Consider the following 19,693-nt stretch of genomic DNA (forward strand, 5'->3'; position numbering starts at 1 on the left):
CCCACTGACCCACTCAGAAAATTTGACACACTTGACACTCTGACCCACCGACCCACTGACCCACTCCATCTCTGCTGTGTGCATCCTTAACCTCCTATATTTCCGTAAACTGCTGAGGCGATGTAGACAAAGGTTTGATTTATCGAAATGCATAATGAAATTATTATTTCAGTACGTATTTTGATCTCATTGAATGCTAAGAAGACACAAGAGACACAAATATTTTGTGCATTTCATTTAGGAAATTTTACTTTATCTTTCCAATAATATTATGAGAATCATCAAACGTGCAACATAAACAAATACGCTTTTTTCCCTCGAATTTTAAATGCTTTTGTTTAATAGACTATGATCGTAAAAATAACTAATTCCAATGGCTTTTGTTTGATAATATAATTGACAATTTAGATGTATTTTAGAAATAATCTCTCTAGTGTTTATTTTCCGATTATAGCAACTTCGTTTCTTTTGGGTTTTTATTTCTTAGAATGCAAGCAATGGAGTTAAATAAATCAAATAATTGTAGTACACGGGTCGTCCTCTGACCGATAGTTTTGAATAGCTCAGTGATTCGAATTAAACTGTAGTTGTTCACTTCACAGGACCGTTAAACCTCAAATAATCAAAAAATGTGTTGGAACATATTATACTGTCTGTTCTAAGTCGTAGAACTCTATGTCAGGAAAGAGTTAAAAGCTATTTAAAAACTACCGTATGTGTTTATGATGAAATAAACATCTTCGGTATCATGAAGCTTTCAATATCAGTTAAAGTATTTGAAACAAACCAAAATAATGTATATACAAATGACAGTATAAATCCATTGCATCTGTTTATAATTTTTTGAGAACACTCACAATCCTTTAAGAGGCCCCATCATGGCGAAGTTAAAACACAGTGCTTATGTGATATCTTCATATAGATAAAAGATAATCGAAAAGTGGAACAAGACCTCACTAGACAATACTATTTCACATGAAATATCGTTATCATGTCTCTTTTATCTTCGTTGGATTTCCAGCCATTTAGAAAATCGGCATTTATTTTCGGATTTATAAATGGCTGCAAACGGAAAGCTACTAGGTGACTCGTTATAACGGTACCTCATGCAAAATAATATTGTCTAGCGCGTTATTGTTCCACATTTCGATTACCTTTTATCTATTTGAAGATACCACACAATTACTGTAAAATTAGCGGTATTTTAATTTCGTAGTGATTAGGCCTCTTAAAGTTTTGTATTAAATTGTTTCAAGTAACTCAAGTATATTTAAAATATATTTAAAGGTAATAATGGTTTAGTTTCAAATCTTATAATGTATTATTATGCCTTCAAGTATAATAGAATAAGACCGAGTGTCGACTAAGTTTCCAAGTTTATTATAATGCAATTATTAATAACTTGACAAAAATCATTTTAATTACTGTTATTTTCAAATTTACATATATTGCCTTTTGCCTTGCTATTATAGTTTTGTTGAATATAGACAGACATTGAGGAAGCAAAGAAAAGACTGAAACTTTCCAACATACCTTTTGAAGAATCCTTGTTTACTGTATTCGTTCATAAATATTAAGCATATACTTTTGTTTCGTGCTACTCTGTGCAAGACGGCTTTCACATACACTTACGAAACAATATGGTAAGAAAAAGAAATACTAACACGCTATTATATTATAATTGAAGATCGTACCTTAAGTTCTAGTATAACACGTTTCTCAACGAATACTACTTCGATTTTCTACACAAATGTGTCTTGGGAAAGCTTCGGGAGATCACTTTCCTAGGTTAGTATCCAGTCCTTTTCTGCACCAGATTTACTTTTGCTGTCTAAAGTCACTTTTCTGTACCAGGCACTGAATGATCTTGCTTTGTTAATAGTTGATTTAATAACAATGTGAATTGCATTATTCGCTATATTTTGGTTTACATGCAGCAAGCACGTACTATGGCAAACTTCTTTCGTCCTTGGTAGGATATCTTGTACGTAATAGCTTTCGTCAACTACAATACGTGTGTAACTTACATTTTTGGTTCTCTGTATATTCCATTATTTCACGAATATTAGTACGAATTTGAAATCAGTTTCAGAATATTTGTAATTAGATAAAATTTGTTTGACATTCGGTTTGTAGCACGTAAGTATTTTAATTATTTTTTCCCCTGCGAATTCTTTGAAATAATGTTATACGCTGTGAAAGGTAAGCACTGTTTTGTTTCTCTAACTGTTGATAGCTCCGTACTATGTTTTACATTTCTATTTAATAAGCATAAATGCGCGAAACAATAAGAATGTGTCCAAAATAACGATATTTAATACCATTAGATGAAAGCGAGTAGATATTAATTTCCATATGGTTAAAAGAATCGTATGTTTTAGTTGTGGATCGATAAGAGGAAGTAAGCAATATCTTATGCTGAATTCAGTTTTAATGATTCTTTGGAAATAAAAGGTCATCTTAAATATATATTCTTAAGATTATTCCTATTGGATCAAAAGACCCAATATATTTAATAGACATCTTCTTGTAGGCCTTATATCTCGAGAACTACATACAGTGTAGCCAAACCAAAAGTATCAGTTACCTCAGTATGATATGCTTATTCCGTAGAAAATACGAAAGCTTTATTTAGGGTCAGTTCAAAAATTTTGTGGCCCCTGATCCAAAAACTAATTATTGACCACGATCTCAATCTTTTGATCCATTCTTTGGTTTTCTTAATTTCTTGTACAATAAAGAAAGTCCAATTGCATAGAAATAACAATAATGCATTCATATCATTATAACAGAAATAAGGCATTTATTGTCTAGAAGCAGGAGTAACACCATCATTGGAATCTAACTGGCATGGAATAGACATTCTAGCACTGAACAAATTTTTTAGATACTATACAATTGTTTTGCTTTAAAAAAATGTTATAGTACTAGTTGTACCAGAGTCAATCAACTTGTCATTGATAGTTATTTTTTTCAGCATATATGTTATTTCACCGAATTACTTCAAATAAATGTACATGTTAATGCAATGAAAGTAAGGAATAGGCATAACTCAAGAAACTCCATTGATCAAAAACTCAGAAATTTGGGAGATAACGTATATATGAGAGACAATATTAGCTTTATTTTTTATTTTATTTACCGGTATTTATTTTTGTGAAATATCAACATTTACCTGACATAATTTATAATATCATCTTTTTTTCAGTAAGCAACATTTTTGCGCTATTTGTGATCAAAAGATCCATTATATTTTTATCAAAAATTTTCTTGTACGCCTCATATCTGGAGAACTACATATAGTGAAGCCTAACGGAAACTATCAGAATAATATGCTCATTCCGGAGGAGAAAAATACGAAAACTCGATTTAAGGGTCGTTCAAAAATTTTGTGGCCCCCGATCCAGAAACTAATTATTTGCCCAGATCGTAACCTTTTGATGCATTTTTAAAATCATCCCTAAACTTCTTGTTAATTCATAGAAATACATTCATTTTATTTACTTTTAGTTTAAAGACATTTCTGAAAACAACATAGCTTGCTGTTTCAATAGATATGTAACTTTTTATACCTGTTCTTATATGTGGATTCTTTTTTCGTTAACTCATTTTGGGAAAGAAGAAAATTACATGTATTACAATTAATAGTACACATATTACCAATAAATAACACAAAAATAATTGATTCAAAACATCTTAATAGAAATTTGTATACAAAAACATTTTTTCAAATATCAATCAAATTGTTTACCTATAATAACAAGTAATTGTGTCGTTGGATAGTATTTTTTTCAAAACGAATAAGTTTGACAGAAAATGTATAACATATGCGACTATGAAACACTAACACAACAATTAGTTCTAGTGTAACTATAATAAAGTTTGATATTTAGTTGTAAGCCTTAATAAATTACGATTATTAAGAAGTAATTATATTTCATAGAAAGTAAATGTACATAAGTTATTCTACGTTTTACATCACCATGAACTGTGTCAAAATATTTACCAGAAACCGATTGTGTGTTTGTGTTCCTATTTGTTTTAATTGTTTTCGTAAATTCAATAAATTCATGTTTCTGTATCCCTACTAACTTCCATTTTAATTCCAGTTTATCCTATTCAGACTTGATGATGGCCAGTGTCTATTTTCTACTATTAGTTGCTGCTCTGGTAATTCCAAGTATAGACGCAGTCTACAGAGAAATTGGCCTTATTCCAGTCCTAAGAAATAAATTGACTTTATTGGGTCAAACAAACAAGACAGCTATTAGCAACATACTTCAATTAAAAAATTTTCCTCCGATAGCAGATGGAGTATTGAACCAACCTTCGTACTTAACAACAACAAGCGTACCAAAATATATATACGAAGGTAAGGCATTTTTTATCACATACCATTAAATCCTTACAATATTCAAAATTTTATTTGTGTACTGAAATATTGGCGACAACTCAGATAGACCGATCTTGAAGGAGCCCTCAAAGAAGTAAAAAAATGGCTAGTAATGAAAGAGCATACAATTAGTCCTTCTACACTTATAAGCTGCCGAAAACAATTTGAAAGTAACCTTTAACCCTTTTAGGATTTCCACTTTAACCCTTTTAGGAAAGCAAATTTTAGACTTTCAGTCAAACAGCTACTACTTCCTTACTGTTTATGCTAAGATCATGGTTCATACCTCTTTTTTTTTTCAGAATAAATCGTCCTTTTCAACGGTACTACTTGCTTGTCCATATTATACACCAGAAACGGGAAAATCAGTAAAACCGGTAGGTTTTTCGAAATTTTTCAAACTTTTGCGTCCCTCTGGCCCGGGCCCTGGTTCACGTAGAGATTTCAATAAACACGAGAAATAACCAAAGTGCACACAATCCGTATGGAAAATTTCAATCTGATATCTTTAAAACTAAGGGCATGATTTTTTTTTGAAATTTGCCTTTAAAAAAACGTCACTCCACTTCGCCCCAACTTGGCGCCGACAGGTTGACCATCCGGTTCCGAAACACATCTGAGACATGCTTTGGTCCATGCTTGATTTGATCAGTAGAAACACCTGTCTGTTTAAATGCCTGTTATAAGACCCAAATAAGCTGTCAGAGACAACACTACGCTATGGTAACAAAATTTGCCATAAATCCTATCGAGAGATATGGAACCTATCGTAATTGGGTCAAAGAATTATACAGAAACTAGTCTAGGTCTATATAAATATCCGCGAGACAGAACAAAATGAGATTTGAAACATATTCTTGAATCTACATCAAAAACCGCTTGTCGATATCAGTTTTCGTTTCATCCATTATGCGATCAGTTTTGTAACAGGAAACCTTTTTGAACAGAGAGATAGAAGTCGAAGCAAAACTCATTCTCGGGATGATGAATTTGTATTAGGTAATAGCTGTTTGATATCACTTACTGTTTTTGTTCAATGAAAATAAGTATTGCGACCAGAATTACTAGCAAATTTAAACCACTTCTGGCTTTGATTTAGTATTGTGAGCGCTGATGATATGTGATTTTGAGACGCTGATTTGATTGCAAAAAAAGTTACTATCACCACTTATGTTCTAAGGTGATCAACATGGAAGCCTGAAGCAATTGATTTCTTCCATTTTTGTTTGGAATAAAAGTTTAACAGAGGAGACGTAACATAATTTTAAGACGGTGAATCAATTCCAATGAAACGTTTCTTGATTTCAATTACCGCTTTTAATCCACGGAAATCTATATTGAAACTGAAAGTAATAGTAAATGTCAACAATTTCCGATTCACAGTCTTATGGTTATTGATAGTTTATTCTCTTGAGAGGCTGAATCAATAGCAAAAAAGCCGTCACCGTTAATTTTTTGTTCTTGGTGATAAACATTGAAATAGGAAATATTTTATATATACCACTTCTGTTTTGAATAGATGGTCAACGGACAAGATTTAACCTATTCTTCCGATGCCAAGTCGATTACAAAGAAAAGCTTCTCGATACTTTTTACCGTTTGTGCTCTGATATATGTTGATAGACAGACAGACGGAAGGACGGGTATAAATGTTCTATAAGACTTCCAAAACTTGGACGTCTAATAACGACTCTAACCTAGTTGGAACTTTGGAACTTAAAAGGTAGAAATGTATGGAAAACAAAATATCTTATCATTCAACTGGCTGAGAATTAAAGCCAAGTCTCTGATTTGCTAATTGTTAACAATTTTTTTCAAAAAGTCTCCAGTAACGGTTTGCTGTGACTTGAAAATTATTCCTAAAGTTGTTAGGTTAACGGAAGTTTAGGTAGTAGCACGGAGGAAGGGACGTTAATGGAAATTTACGTAGTACTTCCCAAATAATTTTCTGACACCCTAAATGTTATGCGTTCATTTAAATGTGGTTAACGCTTTAATATTTACAGCAGGTGATGAACGCCTATATTAAGTTGGGGCTAATGACGTGTTGCTCCATGTGCTTTATTTTTGTAGGCCAAACAATTTAAACTGCAATACCTGGTTGATCAGAATAGTCGCCTTATTCAACCATACATTCTTGGCATTGCTCCTTAACTATTGGGTTCCATGGCGAAAGAACAAAGGGGTCTGCAAGCGAAAAGCACTACTTAATTATTAGGAAATTACCTCTCTTCCGGTAACTGATTGAGAAGGTATCCCCCAGATTATTTGAACCGTTTTCTACTTCAAGATTATCATTTGCATGTTTGCTCATCTTCCTCATATTTTCCCATTGTTTCTTGTACAGCGATCCATTCATGACTAACAGGCGCATCTCGTCATTATTGGCCTAACCCAGCCCCTAGGCAGAAGATAATTACACACATTTTGGTAACCAGCTCTTTCATCTTCTGTTGTGAGATGTTGCAGTTCACTTCATCCTATATTCTCCCTTCAGCGTATATATTCGTATTAACAGTATTGTTTATTTCGCACTACACTCAATTTCCTATTTACTTAATTCTTTACATGGACTCAACTTCACATTTGTTTCCGCTTTGAAAATTTTTTTAGTTGTAACTAAATATATTTATCAATACATGTTCCTAGTTTGATCACATGCCACTTAATTATGATTATGATTGCAATGGTCATAATAACCCCTCAAATGTATTATTCATGTAATAAAGTTACAATAATATATCTTCCCTTCTCCCATCCCCTTATCCTTACATCTTACTTTTTCTTTCATATCCCGTCTTTGAAAGAGAGGGTAGTTCTTTATAAGATCACTAGTCTCTGGCTAGTATTAAAAAATAAGACAGATACTTTCCCAGAGCTTTGCTCTGAAGTGCCACAAAACTACAAGTTGTCGAGTTTTAAAGCTTATTTCTACCTGCTTCTCATTCTGTGTTATTGTAGTTATTGTTTTCTTACTTGTGTTGATCAGATTGATCTAGTAAAGGTCAAATAAACCTACGAATTTGGTGACGAAAAGTTGATTTGATTTGATTTTAGTTTAGCGTCCCTTTCGGGAGCAGTGCTATATGAGATGTGGACCTACAACTTGACGTAGTATCCGAACTACACGACCTCCCAGTGGGAATAGAACCCGGGTCTCCTTACCTGGGGCAGTACCACAGCGGTTACTCTCACCATATCATCATCATCTTTTACTGAGTGGCTTCCTAGCATGGGGCCACTGGCCTACAGTTGCATCATCGCTTTCAGCTTCAACCATTATATCGTGGTTTACCACAAATCACCTCAGATCCGTCTGATGCTACTACTCTTGACAGACAATAGTGAGAAAGTCGTAAACATTTTTTTGATTTTACTCCGTCGATTTTACTAGTCGATTTTACTCCGCCAGCTGCTTCCCGATCAGCTTTCTCTCAACCGTCAGAGAAATCACACACTTTTAGTGATTCTGATGCTGACCTTCAGATAGATCTTGGAGACGACCAGCGATTTCCACCTTTAGAAAGTCAACAGTGTCTATCAATACACAGTTACCTTTTCAGAACACAGTCACAGTTACATCTTATATTCAGCAATCTCAAAATCCTTCTCGAACAATCTGTGAGTGTGCGTCCCGTATATCCATCTCAAAGCTCATGTCTACTCGCAATGATATCATCATCAAACCAATGGTATTAGCTTTCAAAGTTCTCCATCTGTATAGCTACGAAGGTTTAGGTAAATCGGACACGATGACACAGTTAACCGGTAAAAGAACTAAGGGGCCACCACCTCCAACAAATATATCACCTAAATTGTCTGTAGTTATACGTAGTATGGACCCGTCGATCACAGACAAATTACAGAAGAGCTCAACCGGAGGCCATGCCATTACGAAATACATACGCATTAAAGAACAATATGGGTCTGATTTACATGATGCATGTTCTTAATATCACATTATGAAACTATAACTAACTTCAGGTGAATTCATTTTCAAACGCACGCACAAGGTTTATATGTCTCGCGCTCCTCAAAGTATATATTAGAGGTCTATATAAAATTTGCCACTTTTTACAATTCCAAAATTTAAGTGGTGGTGTAATTTCAGAGGGGCCAATGTACACCTCTGAAAATTTAAGATGATAGCATTAATGTACCTATTTTCTATGAATTCAGGCAATACATTCAAAACTCATACTCCTCATACTCATACTAATTCATGTTTCTCGCTCTGTTTCAAGTCTCTGTTACTCTTATTATAAGAATCCCCGCTTACAGAATTGAGATCCCTGAGTACCACTTGAAGTACTTCCCTTGTAAGTATTTACCCTTTGGAAGTCAAAAATGAGAAGACATTTATTGCTATTCCAAATTAAGAGTATGGAACAATATATGTATCACTTTATTCAATAAATAATCTTTTGGCGTTTCCCCCGGCAAAACCATAATCTCGTCGTTATAGAACACCTCTTGTTTCTGTTTAAAAAAGAAAAACTGAAAACGTGGTTTTCAGGGCATCTTTTTAAACTAAAGTAACACGATTTAAGGGGGTCTAAAGAGATCGAAACAAAAGGTAATCTGACAGTGATAAATCTGGCGAATAGGTGGAAGCATTAACTACTTGGATAATAATGCGATGGACGTAATTCGTGATTCATAGGTGTAGAAGCCCATACTTGTACCAAAGCCTTCAGTTGTAGATACCACCTGTTGTTGATAATTCTAGTAAACATGTGTTGTGTTTCTTCGTGGTAAAAGAACCAAGAGGGTGATGATGTCAGAGGGAAAGGAGGTCATTTCTGCAGCTTCACTAATTAACCTTGATGAATATATATCGCAAACCCTTGCGAAGACCGGGTATAAAAACTGGCAACTTATATGTCATAAGTAAAGGGTGAACAAATATATTGACTTCAAGGGACTTTCAGGTGACAGACGTAATTGTTTTGTGCCGTTATTACCCCGACAGTCAAGAATTATATACAGGATGTGTGAGGCTTTATGATGGATTTTGAAAGTACAACATTTTACTTGGCCTTCAGGATACATTAAGGTTGCTAAATCTCACCTGGGTTTCTGTAGGGGAACTAACTTACAAAGAGAGATTTTTCAGAGAAGTTCCTCTAATTTCTCCAAATTTTCTCTTTCTTTGTACATTATACAGGCATGGGTAGGGGTGTTCCAAAAACCGGTTACGGTTTGTAGTTTAAACCGAATCAATCGGTTTGGACTTCAAACCGGTTCGGTTTGGTACGGTTTGGAAACGGTTAAGTTTGATACGGTTTGGGATCGGTTCGGTTCGGTTTGTAAAGTATTTGATTCGGTTTGTAAAATAGTTTGGTTCGGTTTAAGAACTGTTGGGCTCCTTTTGAGCACTGTTTTGTTCGGTTTCAGTTCAATATTCGAAATCGATGGAAATGCAGTTTGCGTTATAAGAAACCTTCGACCCAGACATTATAATAAGGCTGAATATTACGTTTTTCGGTATAGCTTTATTTAGATTAAAATTATTTCTATATTACTGAAGCAATTCAGGGTTCGTACTGTGTGGGTAACTTTACTGATACCTTGGAAATTGGAATAAAACTCTTAATATCAGTTGGAAGACAACTTTACGGCATGGGCGGATTTAGGAGATATACCCTAGAAAGAAATTACTTGAAGGGTGGGTGCTATTCTAGGAGAAGCTATGTTTAGAATGAACATTAAACTCATCCTGAAATGACTGGGGGAAGCATGTTTTACGCCCTGTATGTGGAATATATCGTGGTGCTATATTATCAGGTAACCAAGAAAATTCGTGCTGTTTTTGAGAACCGTTACTTTTGTCGCGTTAGTGTGGTCAAATTGATTCTGATGACTTATATGTATGTTTACATTCTTTTCAAACATTATTTAGTAGAGAGTTGTTCAGTGCAATGCACGTTTCGCTATTGGTTTGCAGGAAGCGAAATCTTCGAAAGAGCATGTCCTTAGAAAGGGAGATTTTGAGGCATATTTTGCTTTACGAGTACAAATTAGGAAACAAAGATGCAAAGGTCGCTAGAAGAGTATGCTTCGAGTTAGGGACGTCAGTGAGTAAACGGATTTTCAAAAAGGGATCAGCTGCTTTTCTTCTGTGTTGAGCTCCACCCACATGAGCTCCCGCCGGGAATCGAACCCGGGTCTCCCACGCTAACCGCTTAGCCAAGAATGAGCTGTGCTTTTCTTCCAAGACAAGAACCTTGAAGACAAGGAGGAAATCAGCAGAATCCACAGAGCTGGCACACCAGGATTGGAGTATCCGAGGAAACCTTTCGATCATATATTCATAACCTTGGGATGGTATGGAAACTAAGAAAATGAGTTCTTTATGTCCTGTTCGAGGGAAACATGCTAACGGTTAAACATATGCTTGTCATTGCTGTCGCGCCATAATAAAGCCTAGTTCCTGGACCAAATCTTGACATATGACAAAAACATGATCATAACTGGAAGAGGAAACATAATTGGACGCCTTCTGGTTCGGTCTCATTGGCTGGTAAACCGGACATTCAACAAAAGAAGATAATACTATGTGTTTGGTGGACTAGGCTTGACATAGTCCACTATGAATATCCAGAAAGCGGAAAAACCATAACAGCCGAGATCTATTCATCGCAATTGCAAAGATTTTCATCTGCACTGCTTCAGAAGCAGCCAGCTCTGGTCAACAGAAGAGGAGTTCTCCTTCTCCATGATCCATGATTTTACGTCTCACAGTTATTCCGGCTAGGCTAAACGAGACGGTGATTATAAGAAATGAATGAAATGATGAAATGAAGAAAGTCGGGGGAAACTGGAGAACCCCGAGAAATCTCATGCGCACGATGTTTGTCCACCACAAAATTCACTTAGCGCGAGCTGGGATCAGACCAAGGACCTCATGCACCGGACGTGAACCCTCTACCACTGAGCCACCGTGGCCCCCGTTCATTGAAATTAAAACAAAATAGACTACTAAAAAATTAATTCCGTCTATCTATCATGCAGGAGCACATTTTAAGTTTGGATTTCAGAACTTTAAACTGTGTTCGGATTACTTTCATAATTTCGTTTTACAACTATGCAATTATTTTAACGTTATTTTCTATATGTTTTATATTTTCAAAGATTTGGTTGATGCTAGATAAAGAAATTTACACTGTATCAAGAAACTCCAAATTATTAGTACCTTCAAATACCGACTAAGAAAGCTAAATTTTAAATTATATTAGAAACACGATTAGTTAGAAGATAGTATAAAATATACATTAGTTCCAATATTCATTAATAAATTTGATTTGTTTTCTAAGTGCTTACATACTAATACATTTTGGAGAATTTTTATTTATTTGTGTTGTTTGAATTTACTAGGAAAATTGGCTTTTCATTGTGATGACGTAGCTACATTGTGTCCTTATACTCCCATCAGACGTAACTCATTTGGACTTGAGCTATGTAAACCAAAGGATTTTCCATTTATGGTAAAGTTTGCAAAATGTTTTATTTAATATAAATTTTTAGATATCTACACGTATATATTTAGATATATGTATATTTGTGCATGAATTCAATTTCAAGATTCAGACTAATCTCCTGACAACTTAGTTTTTTTTAGATTGAACAACACGAAATTTAGAACTGGAGGATAAGATTCTTTTTCATTTTTATATTTTAAGTTCTATGTAAATGACTGACAAAACATTTTAATACTAATCACTGTCATACGAAACGTAGTCCTAACACATGTTAGCTTTTTTCTCATGTATATTTTTCGGGATGCAAAAATCCTACCTCTATGAATAACGATGCACGCCAGGCGAGAAAATGCTACGTCGTCTCGTCTCAAATTTCAGACAATACAAAAAAAATATACAAGGTAAATACATTATAAATAAACGTTCAGAGCACCGTATTATATTTTCTTGCTCCAATTTCTTAAATCCTGTTATGCTGGCCTTATTACTGAGATATTTGGAAAATTCAAACAAAATTATAATGTTCTTTTGGAAAACTTCCTTTAAAGAAAACTCATCTTGAAAAGTAATCCTCGTGAATTCCTTTCATGGAAAGTAACTTTTGAAAATTGATTTCATTAATAACCCATATATTAGGGATAATAATGAAATATTCCTTACTAATTATCTGCAAAATTGAGTGAGTTGTATTTGATTATATTGTCAATCTAATTTTAGCAGTAAGCTACGTCTTATAAATTCTTCATAAGCAAAGACACATTTTGTTTTGAAATGTTACTAATGCAAACTCATTTATGAAATATGAACAACATAAGCTTAATCATGTTCAAATTTGTTCATAAAGAACTCTCTTCCAACTGCAAACTAAGCCTTTTGGAATTTTTCAGGACGAATAATCTACGTACCATTGTTAGGTTATTACACTAGACTCTCGCTAATCCGGCCCTCAATAGTCCGGCCTCTGGGTAGTTCGGCCTACATCCAGCCTCTAGCAACTCAAGCAAAAATGACGTGCACGAAAATGAAATATCGTGTGCAACAATGTTGTTAGTATATATATATATATATATATATATATATATATATATATATATATATATATATATATATATTTTTTATTTTTTTTAAGCAATGCTATACATACGTATTAAAAATTGTGACATTCTTGCAGTGAAGTTCAGTACATACTGTGGCTTCTAAAAGGAGACATGTTAAGCTTGACATCGCGTATCAACACTGCTAGAACTAAATATTCATGACATGTTTCATAGTGAGTGATACTACTATATATGTACACACTAAACGACTAAATTTTGTGACGCTGAGTTCAAAAATATGGTTACATTGCTCTTTATTGAAGGAATTGAAAAAGATAATTTTGATTCATATGCATTTTAAAAGACATTTTCTCTCTCTTGACTTGCTACAACCTAGCAACAGAAACAGGAAATACGTAAAACTTTCTGAAAGTGACTAATGTTGCTTTTGCTGCGCAATTTTGTAGGAAGTTTACATGTCGAAGGTTACTCATAGACATCCTACAGGATACATAATCATGATTTTGGCAACGTGACACCGCATTAATATGTTGAAATTGGTTATATAGATATGAATCTGTAGATAAGTCTAGAGACCACGCTATTGAATTCTTCCGGCTGTGACAGTACACGTATGTACATGTGTGTCACGCCACTTATTTTGGGTGCGGCAGTCTCTAAGAGCCAATCAGAATGCAAAAGAGCAATAAGTTTCCATATTTGTGGAGATGATAAAACGGATGTACTGACGGATGTGAGGCTTGGGTGTGACCCTCGCGAATAATATAAAAGAACCTCAAGGTCTCAAACGGAAGATCACTTGTTCCGGTGCAAGGGTGTAGAGGTTCGAGACGTCGGTTGTTCCCAGACAGAATCATCGTCAAAGTTTCTAAGAGTTACAAGAATACTACCATAAGGTATGTATAATCTCTTGTTGCATCATAAAATTCAAGTATAGAGATGTCATGCGGTACGTCAAAATGAATTGTGTACCTACCATAAAACTTTCAAGATTACGAACTGTTGTCACATACTTGTATTTCATCTTCCGTTTCTTCTAACTTAAATATTTCAATCTCTAGCCTGTCAATCAATATATATATAAGTTAAGGTATCAATCTATCAAATGAACTATCAGATATTCCATTACTTTTGTTGAATCACTAAATCAAATGTTGTTATATATTACCATTTTAGTTATGTAATAAACTTACTTTTATAAATAATGTTGTCATTCCCCTAGATTAAACCACTTTTCCCATGAAAATCATGGTGTAATTCAAGTATATTTCTTTGTGACATCCGCTACAGAATTAGCGTGAGCAGATCTCTACATTATGGTGGAATAAAACGAGCTAATTAATTAAAAAGAGTCTGCACATCGTCACAATTTTCTACGTAAAGGAATATACAGTGTCTTTGAATTTAATAAAGTACAGTCTGTATAGTTCCTATGTGTTTAAACTACCAATGCCCTCAATACTCCGGAACTTCCGCGAACCCCGCACCCATATGTGCAAGGATGGCCGGATTAGCGAGAGTCTAGTATAAAAAAATATATATTTATGAAATATCAACAAAATTCCCTCTCACGATTTTAAAGAAAATTATCGATAAATGGAATTCCCAAATCTAAACTACATATTTGGATTTCCCCCCCTCCCCAGAGAATTGACTTATAACCCATGAACGGTTTACTAATGAAATATTTATTTTTGACATATGAACAAAATCGTCTGAGTTGTTTTGAGAACATTGTCGAAACAAATTTGACCTCCCAAGAATAAAGTTTCTTTCCCCAGTGTGTTGCTATTAACTATATATATATATATATATATATATATATATATATATATATATATATATATATATATATATAGTTAATAAATCATCAACAAAATGCACAGAGTTGAACTTCAAAAATCGTCCGAAGAAAACTCAGCCCCGATAATATTTTTTCCCAGAGACATTTACTATAAAATATAGAGTTGTTAGCAAAAATTGAGTATGAATTATAGACATAAACAAAATGGTAAGAGCTGGTTTCAAAAACATCTATTTTTTTTTAAGTTTTCACAATTCAGTACATTTCCTTAGTTTCTAGGGTAGGAAGAAAATTCGGGAAAACTTCTCTGGAGAATCTTAAAGAAACCCTAAGTTTAAAACTTTGTCCCGACTCTTTTATGAGTATGCTTACTACGTGATGTATATTCATCGAGAAAAACTGAGGACAGTTAGACGGACGGACGGACAGACGTAATGCATAATATAAAGTACTAACTGAAACTCATATTCTTCGCAAGAGAAGAAAAATTGTATGGAAAGCATTTGATCCGTCCCCACCTTAGAGTGCGGAGATGTTATGAATTTGGATTTAAACCTCATTGGTAGGTTCACTATTAATCCCAGTGACCAAAAGAACTATGAATTAGATACTAATATTTTTCGTTTACTGCTATTTTTACATGTCATTCTTCCTGCTTCCATCCATGTCGTTGAAGTATGAACTCTCATCGACTGTTTCGAAGAATTCCGACGTAAACAATATCGATAGTGTCACTACTCATTTCAGCGACCACGAGAATGTTTTTGAATTCGATTATTTTTACATATTATTTCCCTTCATTCTCCAATGTCGAAATGCGCACCTACACCCTCAAATTCTTCAGACGCTGCGTTTCTATGTGTCGGAGAATACTGCATATAGTCCTGATCTCTCCCCGTCCGATTACTATTTTTCTTTGGTCCATTTGAAGATGCTCTCAGAGGTCGTCGATTCAACTCCGATCAACAGTGAAGAAGTGAATTTGTGGCTTGCTGCGCAACCAAATACCTATTTTTTATTTTTATTTTTATTTTTATTTTTATTTTTATTTTTATTTTTATTTTTATTTTTATTTTTATTTTTATTTTTATTTTTATTTTTATTTTATTTTATTTTTTTTTTTTTTGCATAGGTTATCGGAACGTTTTGTAACGGTGCACCAGGTTCATTGAAAAGCCGGTTGGCCATGTTGAAAAATGATATGAATAAAAACATTGTACTCTTGTAGTAATACGTAATAAGAATTGATTGCAGATAGTTATTGACTTACTCTGGTACATAAACATTAATAACCATACGATAACGCTTACGATATGCTATTCGATTCCTTTAACTCAACTTTTATTTATCGTAATCTATTTTATACTCTTTCGGTTCAGAATCATTTATTAAATATATTGTAGTTTTCTTCCTCATTATTTAATAATGATTTTGGACGAAATTTTCCTTTTGTAATCACTCTCCTCTCACCAAACTCTCGCAATTGCTAGTAGACGAAGAATCAACCATTTTCATATATTTTCATATACAGGGTTTTCATAAAGTATGGACGGATTTAATTCGCTTATAATTTACATAAAAAATGTTCATATTGAAATCAAATAAAGTGCAAACGGTAGCGGAAGGATTAAATTTTTACCTGTAATCGGCACCAGCTTAGTTCATTCACCGTCACACCTCCAACTGGGCGCCATTCCCAATCCATCAGTTAGGGAATTTCTCGTCAAGGAACTGTCTCACCTTGATTGCATAGTGATGGGGTGCCCCGTCCTGTTGGAACACGATGTCGTTCTGGACTCCACGTGCCTCCAGTTCCGGAATGAGGTATTTCTGCAACATATCCAGGTACGAATCTCCATTCACAGTCTCCTCTTCAAAAAAGAACGGTCCAATCAGTTGATCATAGGACACAGCGCACCAAACGTTCACTTTAAGGCTATCCCTCTCAGAGTTACCGTTTATCTAACAGTGTTGCCAACTAAAAATTTAATCCTTCCGCTACCGTTTGCACTTCATTTGATTTCATTATGAGCATTTTTATGAAAATTATAAGCAAATTAAATCCGTCCGGACTTTATGAAAACCCTGTATTTATAATATTTAAAATGTAATTGGCCGTATGACATTCACTTCGAAAGTTTCGAATTTTGGACAGTATATTTTATGTTACATAAATAGCTACAATCCTCATCAAATAAAAAGTGATAATTAATAACTAATATTTATATAACGTTCTAAATTAGAATATTGACAAATATAGTGGAAACATTATATGTAAAAAGAAATAATAATAAAAATATCAACATTGCAAAATAATAATAATAATAATTAAGGGTAATTTTAGAGGATATTGTCAACAATCTCTTTAATATTTTCTTTATTAAATTTGCGTAGATTTTCTCGGTGTACCTCCGTTTCCTCCCACATTGTCAATCCATTTCATCATTATTCAGTTGCCTTATTCATCCTAAACCTGAAGAACATAATCATTGGAGGTCAAACTGAAAGTTCTCATTCCATTATTTAAGTAATTTTGATAGTTGAGAGTACATCCTTTAATTTCTCATAACAATTTTGTTTTTCTCAGTTTTGTAGTGGTACCTCATGGATCTACTGGAGTAAAACTCAACAATAGAATTATTTTTTCCTAATTCGTCTGTCTATTCACTATTGTTTTTACGTTATACTTCGTTATCATTAACAAACACACAATGGAAATAGTGCCATAACATATTACGTCTTTTCCCAACTTATCAGACATATCATGTAAGTTCTAATCTTGAGTGTGTTGCTGTAAATATTGATGCATGCGTAGCAGAATTTGAATTACCAACACATTGATATTTGATTTTTCAAGGAACTTGAACCATGTTACTTATAAACAAACATTCTAGTTTATCTGATACTAGCATCAATTACCCGTTTCACAGGGTTAAATTAAAATAATAATAATAATAATAATAATAATATGTTCCGTTAGTCAAGTCACTTTTTACTATTACTAAAGCACTCTGTGATATTGATCATTCTTGATGGTTTTTATACATCCCCTCCCTTCCCCATGTTGTGGGGCACGGCATCGGAAATGTCACTGTTCATCTCAACACTGATACTTTTCATTTCGATTATGTTTATATATATTCCACAAGTTGTGAATTTCGGTTTGAAAAGCATCAGAAGTGTCACTGTTCATATTAGTGACCCGAAAACTGGATTCGACACTAATATCAGTCATTTTCGATCATTTTTAAATGTCTCTCCCCTTCCTCACCTTTAAGTTACACCATCAAAGTAAGATGACAAAAACATCACAGGTTTAAACTTCATCTAGGTGGTAAATTTGATCGAGATCGGTCTGGTGGTTCAAGAGTTATTGAGTTTTATTTATTTTAACCCCTCCCTCCTCATCCCCTAAGTTCTATCGTCAAAGTGTATACATAAATACCATCCCAGACCCGAACCTCATTTATATTGAATATTTGATCTAGAAAGGTCGAGTGGTTCAAGAGTGATATAGTCACAAAGACAGTCACTTTCATTTATATTTTTTCCATATATCTCCCCCAAACCCTCCCCTACATTGCACCGTCAAAGTTAAATGACAAAAATTATCCCAGGTCCAAATGTCATATTATGTTGAAAATTTGTCATATATATACAGAGTTCGAAGTGGGAAAAAAGCAAAGGCGGAATGTTTTATTATGATTTTGACTTAACATACCGGCTATTTAAATATTGTCTGGATCACTGAGAAACCAGAGGTGGTATGGCATACCATCGCATACTGTTTCAGGCCCGAGCCGCATCTATGTTGAAAATTTGATCAAGATTGGTCGGTGGTTCAAGACTTATTAAGTTTTATTTATTTTCGTAGATCTCTTCCCTTTCCTCCCCTTAGTTCCGCCTTCAAAATGATGTGATAAGAACCACCCCAGGTCCGAACCTCATCTATGTTAACAATTTGGTTAAGATCTGTCGAGTAGTTTAACCGTGATGAAGTCACAAAGACACTTTTATTTTTATTTTTTTAACATATATCTCCCCCTCCCCTTTTTCTACGTTGCACCGTCAAAGTTAAATGACAAAAACATCCCAGGTCCGTACCTTGGCTATGTTGAAAGTTTGATCGAGATTGGCCAGGTGATTCGAGAGTTATTAAGTTTTATTCATTTTCATTTATTTCTCCTCCTCCCCTGCCCCAACCCTAAGATCTATCGTTAAAGTGAAATTATAGGAAACTTTCCAGGTCAAAACTTCATCTATATTAAAAATTTGATTGAGATCGATTGGGTGGTTCAAGAGTTATTAACTCACGAACACAGTCACTTTTATTTGCATATCCCCAACCTCCTCAACCCCAACGTAGCTCCGTTAAAGTGAAATGATAAAAATATCTCAGGCCGAAACCTTAGCTATGTTGAAAGTTCGATCGAGATCGGTTCAATAGTTATTAAGTGTTATTTATTTTTTTTTATAATTCCCCTCCTCCCCCTCCCCTAAGCTCTACCGTCAAAGTGAATATCTAAACACATTCCCACCCAGAATTGCATCTACGTGAAAAATTTAATCGATATCGGTCGGGCAGTTCAAGAGATTAAGAGCCACAGATTTCTAATTTACCATATACATGTAATTTATACCACCTTATAACATTTGTACCCTATTTTGTTTAAGTAAGTTTTTGCCTTTGTCGGTTTTTTCTCATAGAAAATTGAACCACGGCTTCTCCACTGTTCCTATACCTAGATCTGGTGTTATTTGATCGAAGATTGAAGTTAATGTCTAATATAGTTTTAATATAACAATCTTTCATTTTGAAATGATGTTGCGATGGAGATGATTGTAATTCAATCTTCCTAAAAAAAATCTTTATTATCACCTCTATTAAGTTCATTACTTGTTTCAGAGAAATTTTGAATCACAAAAATCTCACTCACACATTAATTGCATATTAAAA

The 19,693-nt window shown here is 34.1% G+C and overlaps 2 protein-coding genes across 8 annotated transcripts in view; one reads left to right on the forward strand and one right to left on the reverse strand.

Moving 5' to 3' along the window:
• The window catches only part of LOC145673519 (trypsin-like), a 59,855-nt gene extending 58,026 nt beyond the window's left edge, over nt 1-1,829 (reverse strand). The window contains exon 1 of one of the 2 annotated variants that reach the window (XM_081743296.1): nt 1,695-1,829. The gene's annotated coding sequence lies outside the window, so the exon portion shown is untranslated. Of the gene's footprint in view, nt 1-1,533; nt 1,669-1,694 lie in introns of those variants that run through there. The other variant, XM_081743297.1, reaches the window with a different exon arrangement.
• LOC145673518 (serine protease ami-like) overlaps nt 1,684-19,693 on the forward strand; it is a 62,639-nt gene continuing 44,629 nt past the window's right edge. Inside the window, exons 1-3 of one of the 6 annotated variants that reach the window (XM_081743291.1) lie at nt 1,684-1,788; nt 4,110-4,372; nt 11,771-11,880. In XM_081743291.1, coding sequence (XP_081599417.1) covers nt 1,751-1,788; nt 4,110-4,372; nt 11,771-11,880 — 411 coding nt within the window. In that variant the 5' untranslated portion in view covers nt 1,684-1,750. The other 5 variants (XM_081743292.1, XM_081743290.1, XM_081743294.1 and 2 more) reach the window with 5 other exon arrangements.

The sequence above is a fragment of the Thermobia domestica genome, chromosome 16, assembly GCF_964235325.1.
Source record: "Thermobia domestica chromosome 16, izTheDome1.hap1.1, whole genome shotgun sequence".
Taxonomy (NCBI): domain Eukaryota; kingdom Metazoa; phylum Arthropoda; class Insecta; order Zygentoma; family Lepismatidae; genus Thermobia; species Thermobia domestica.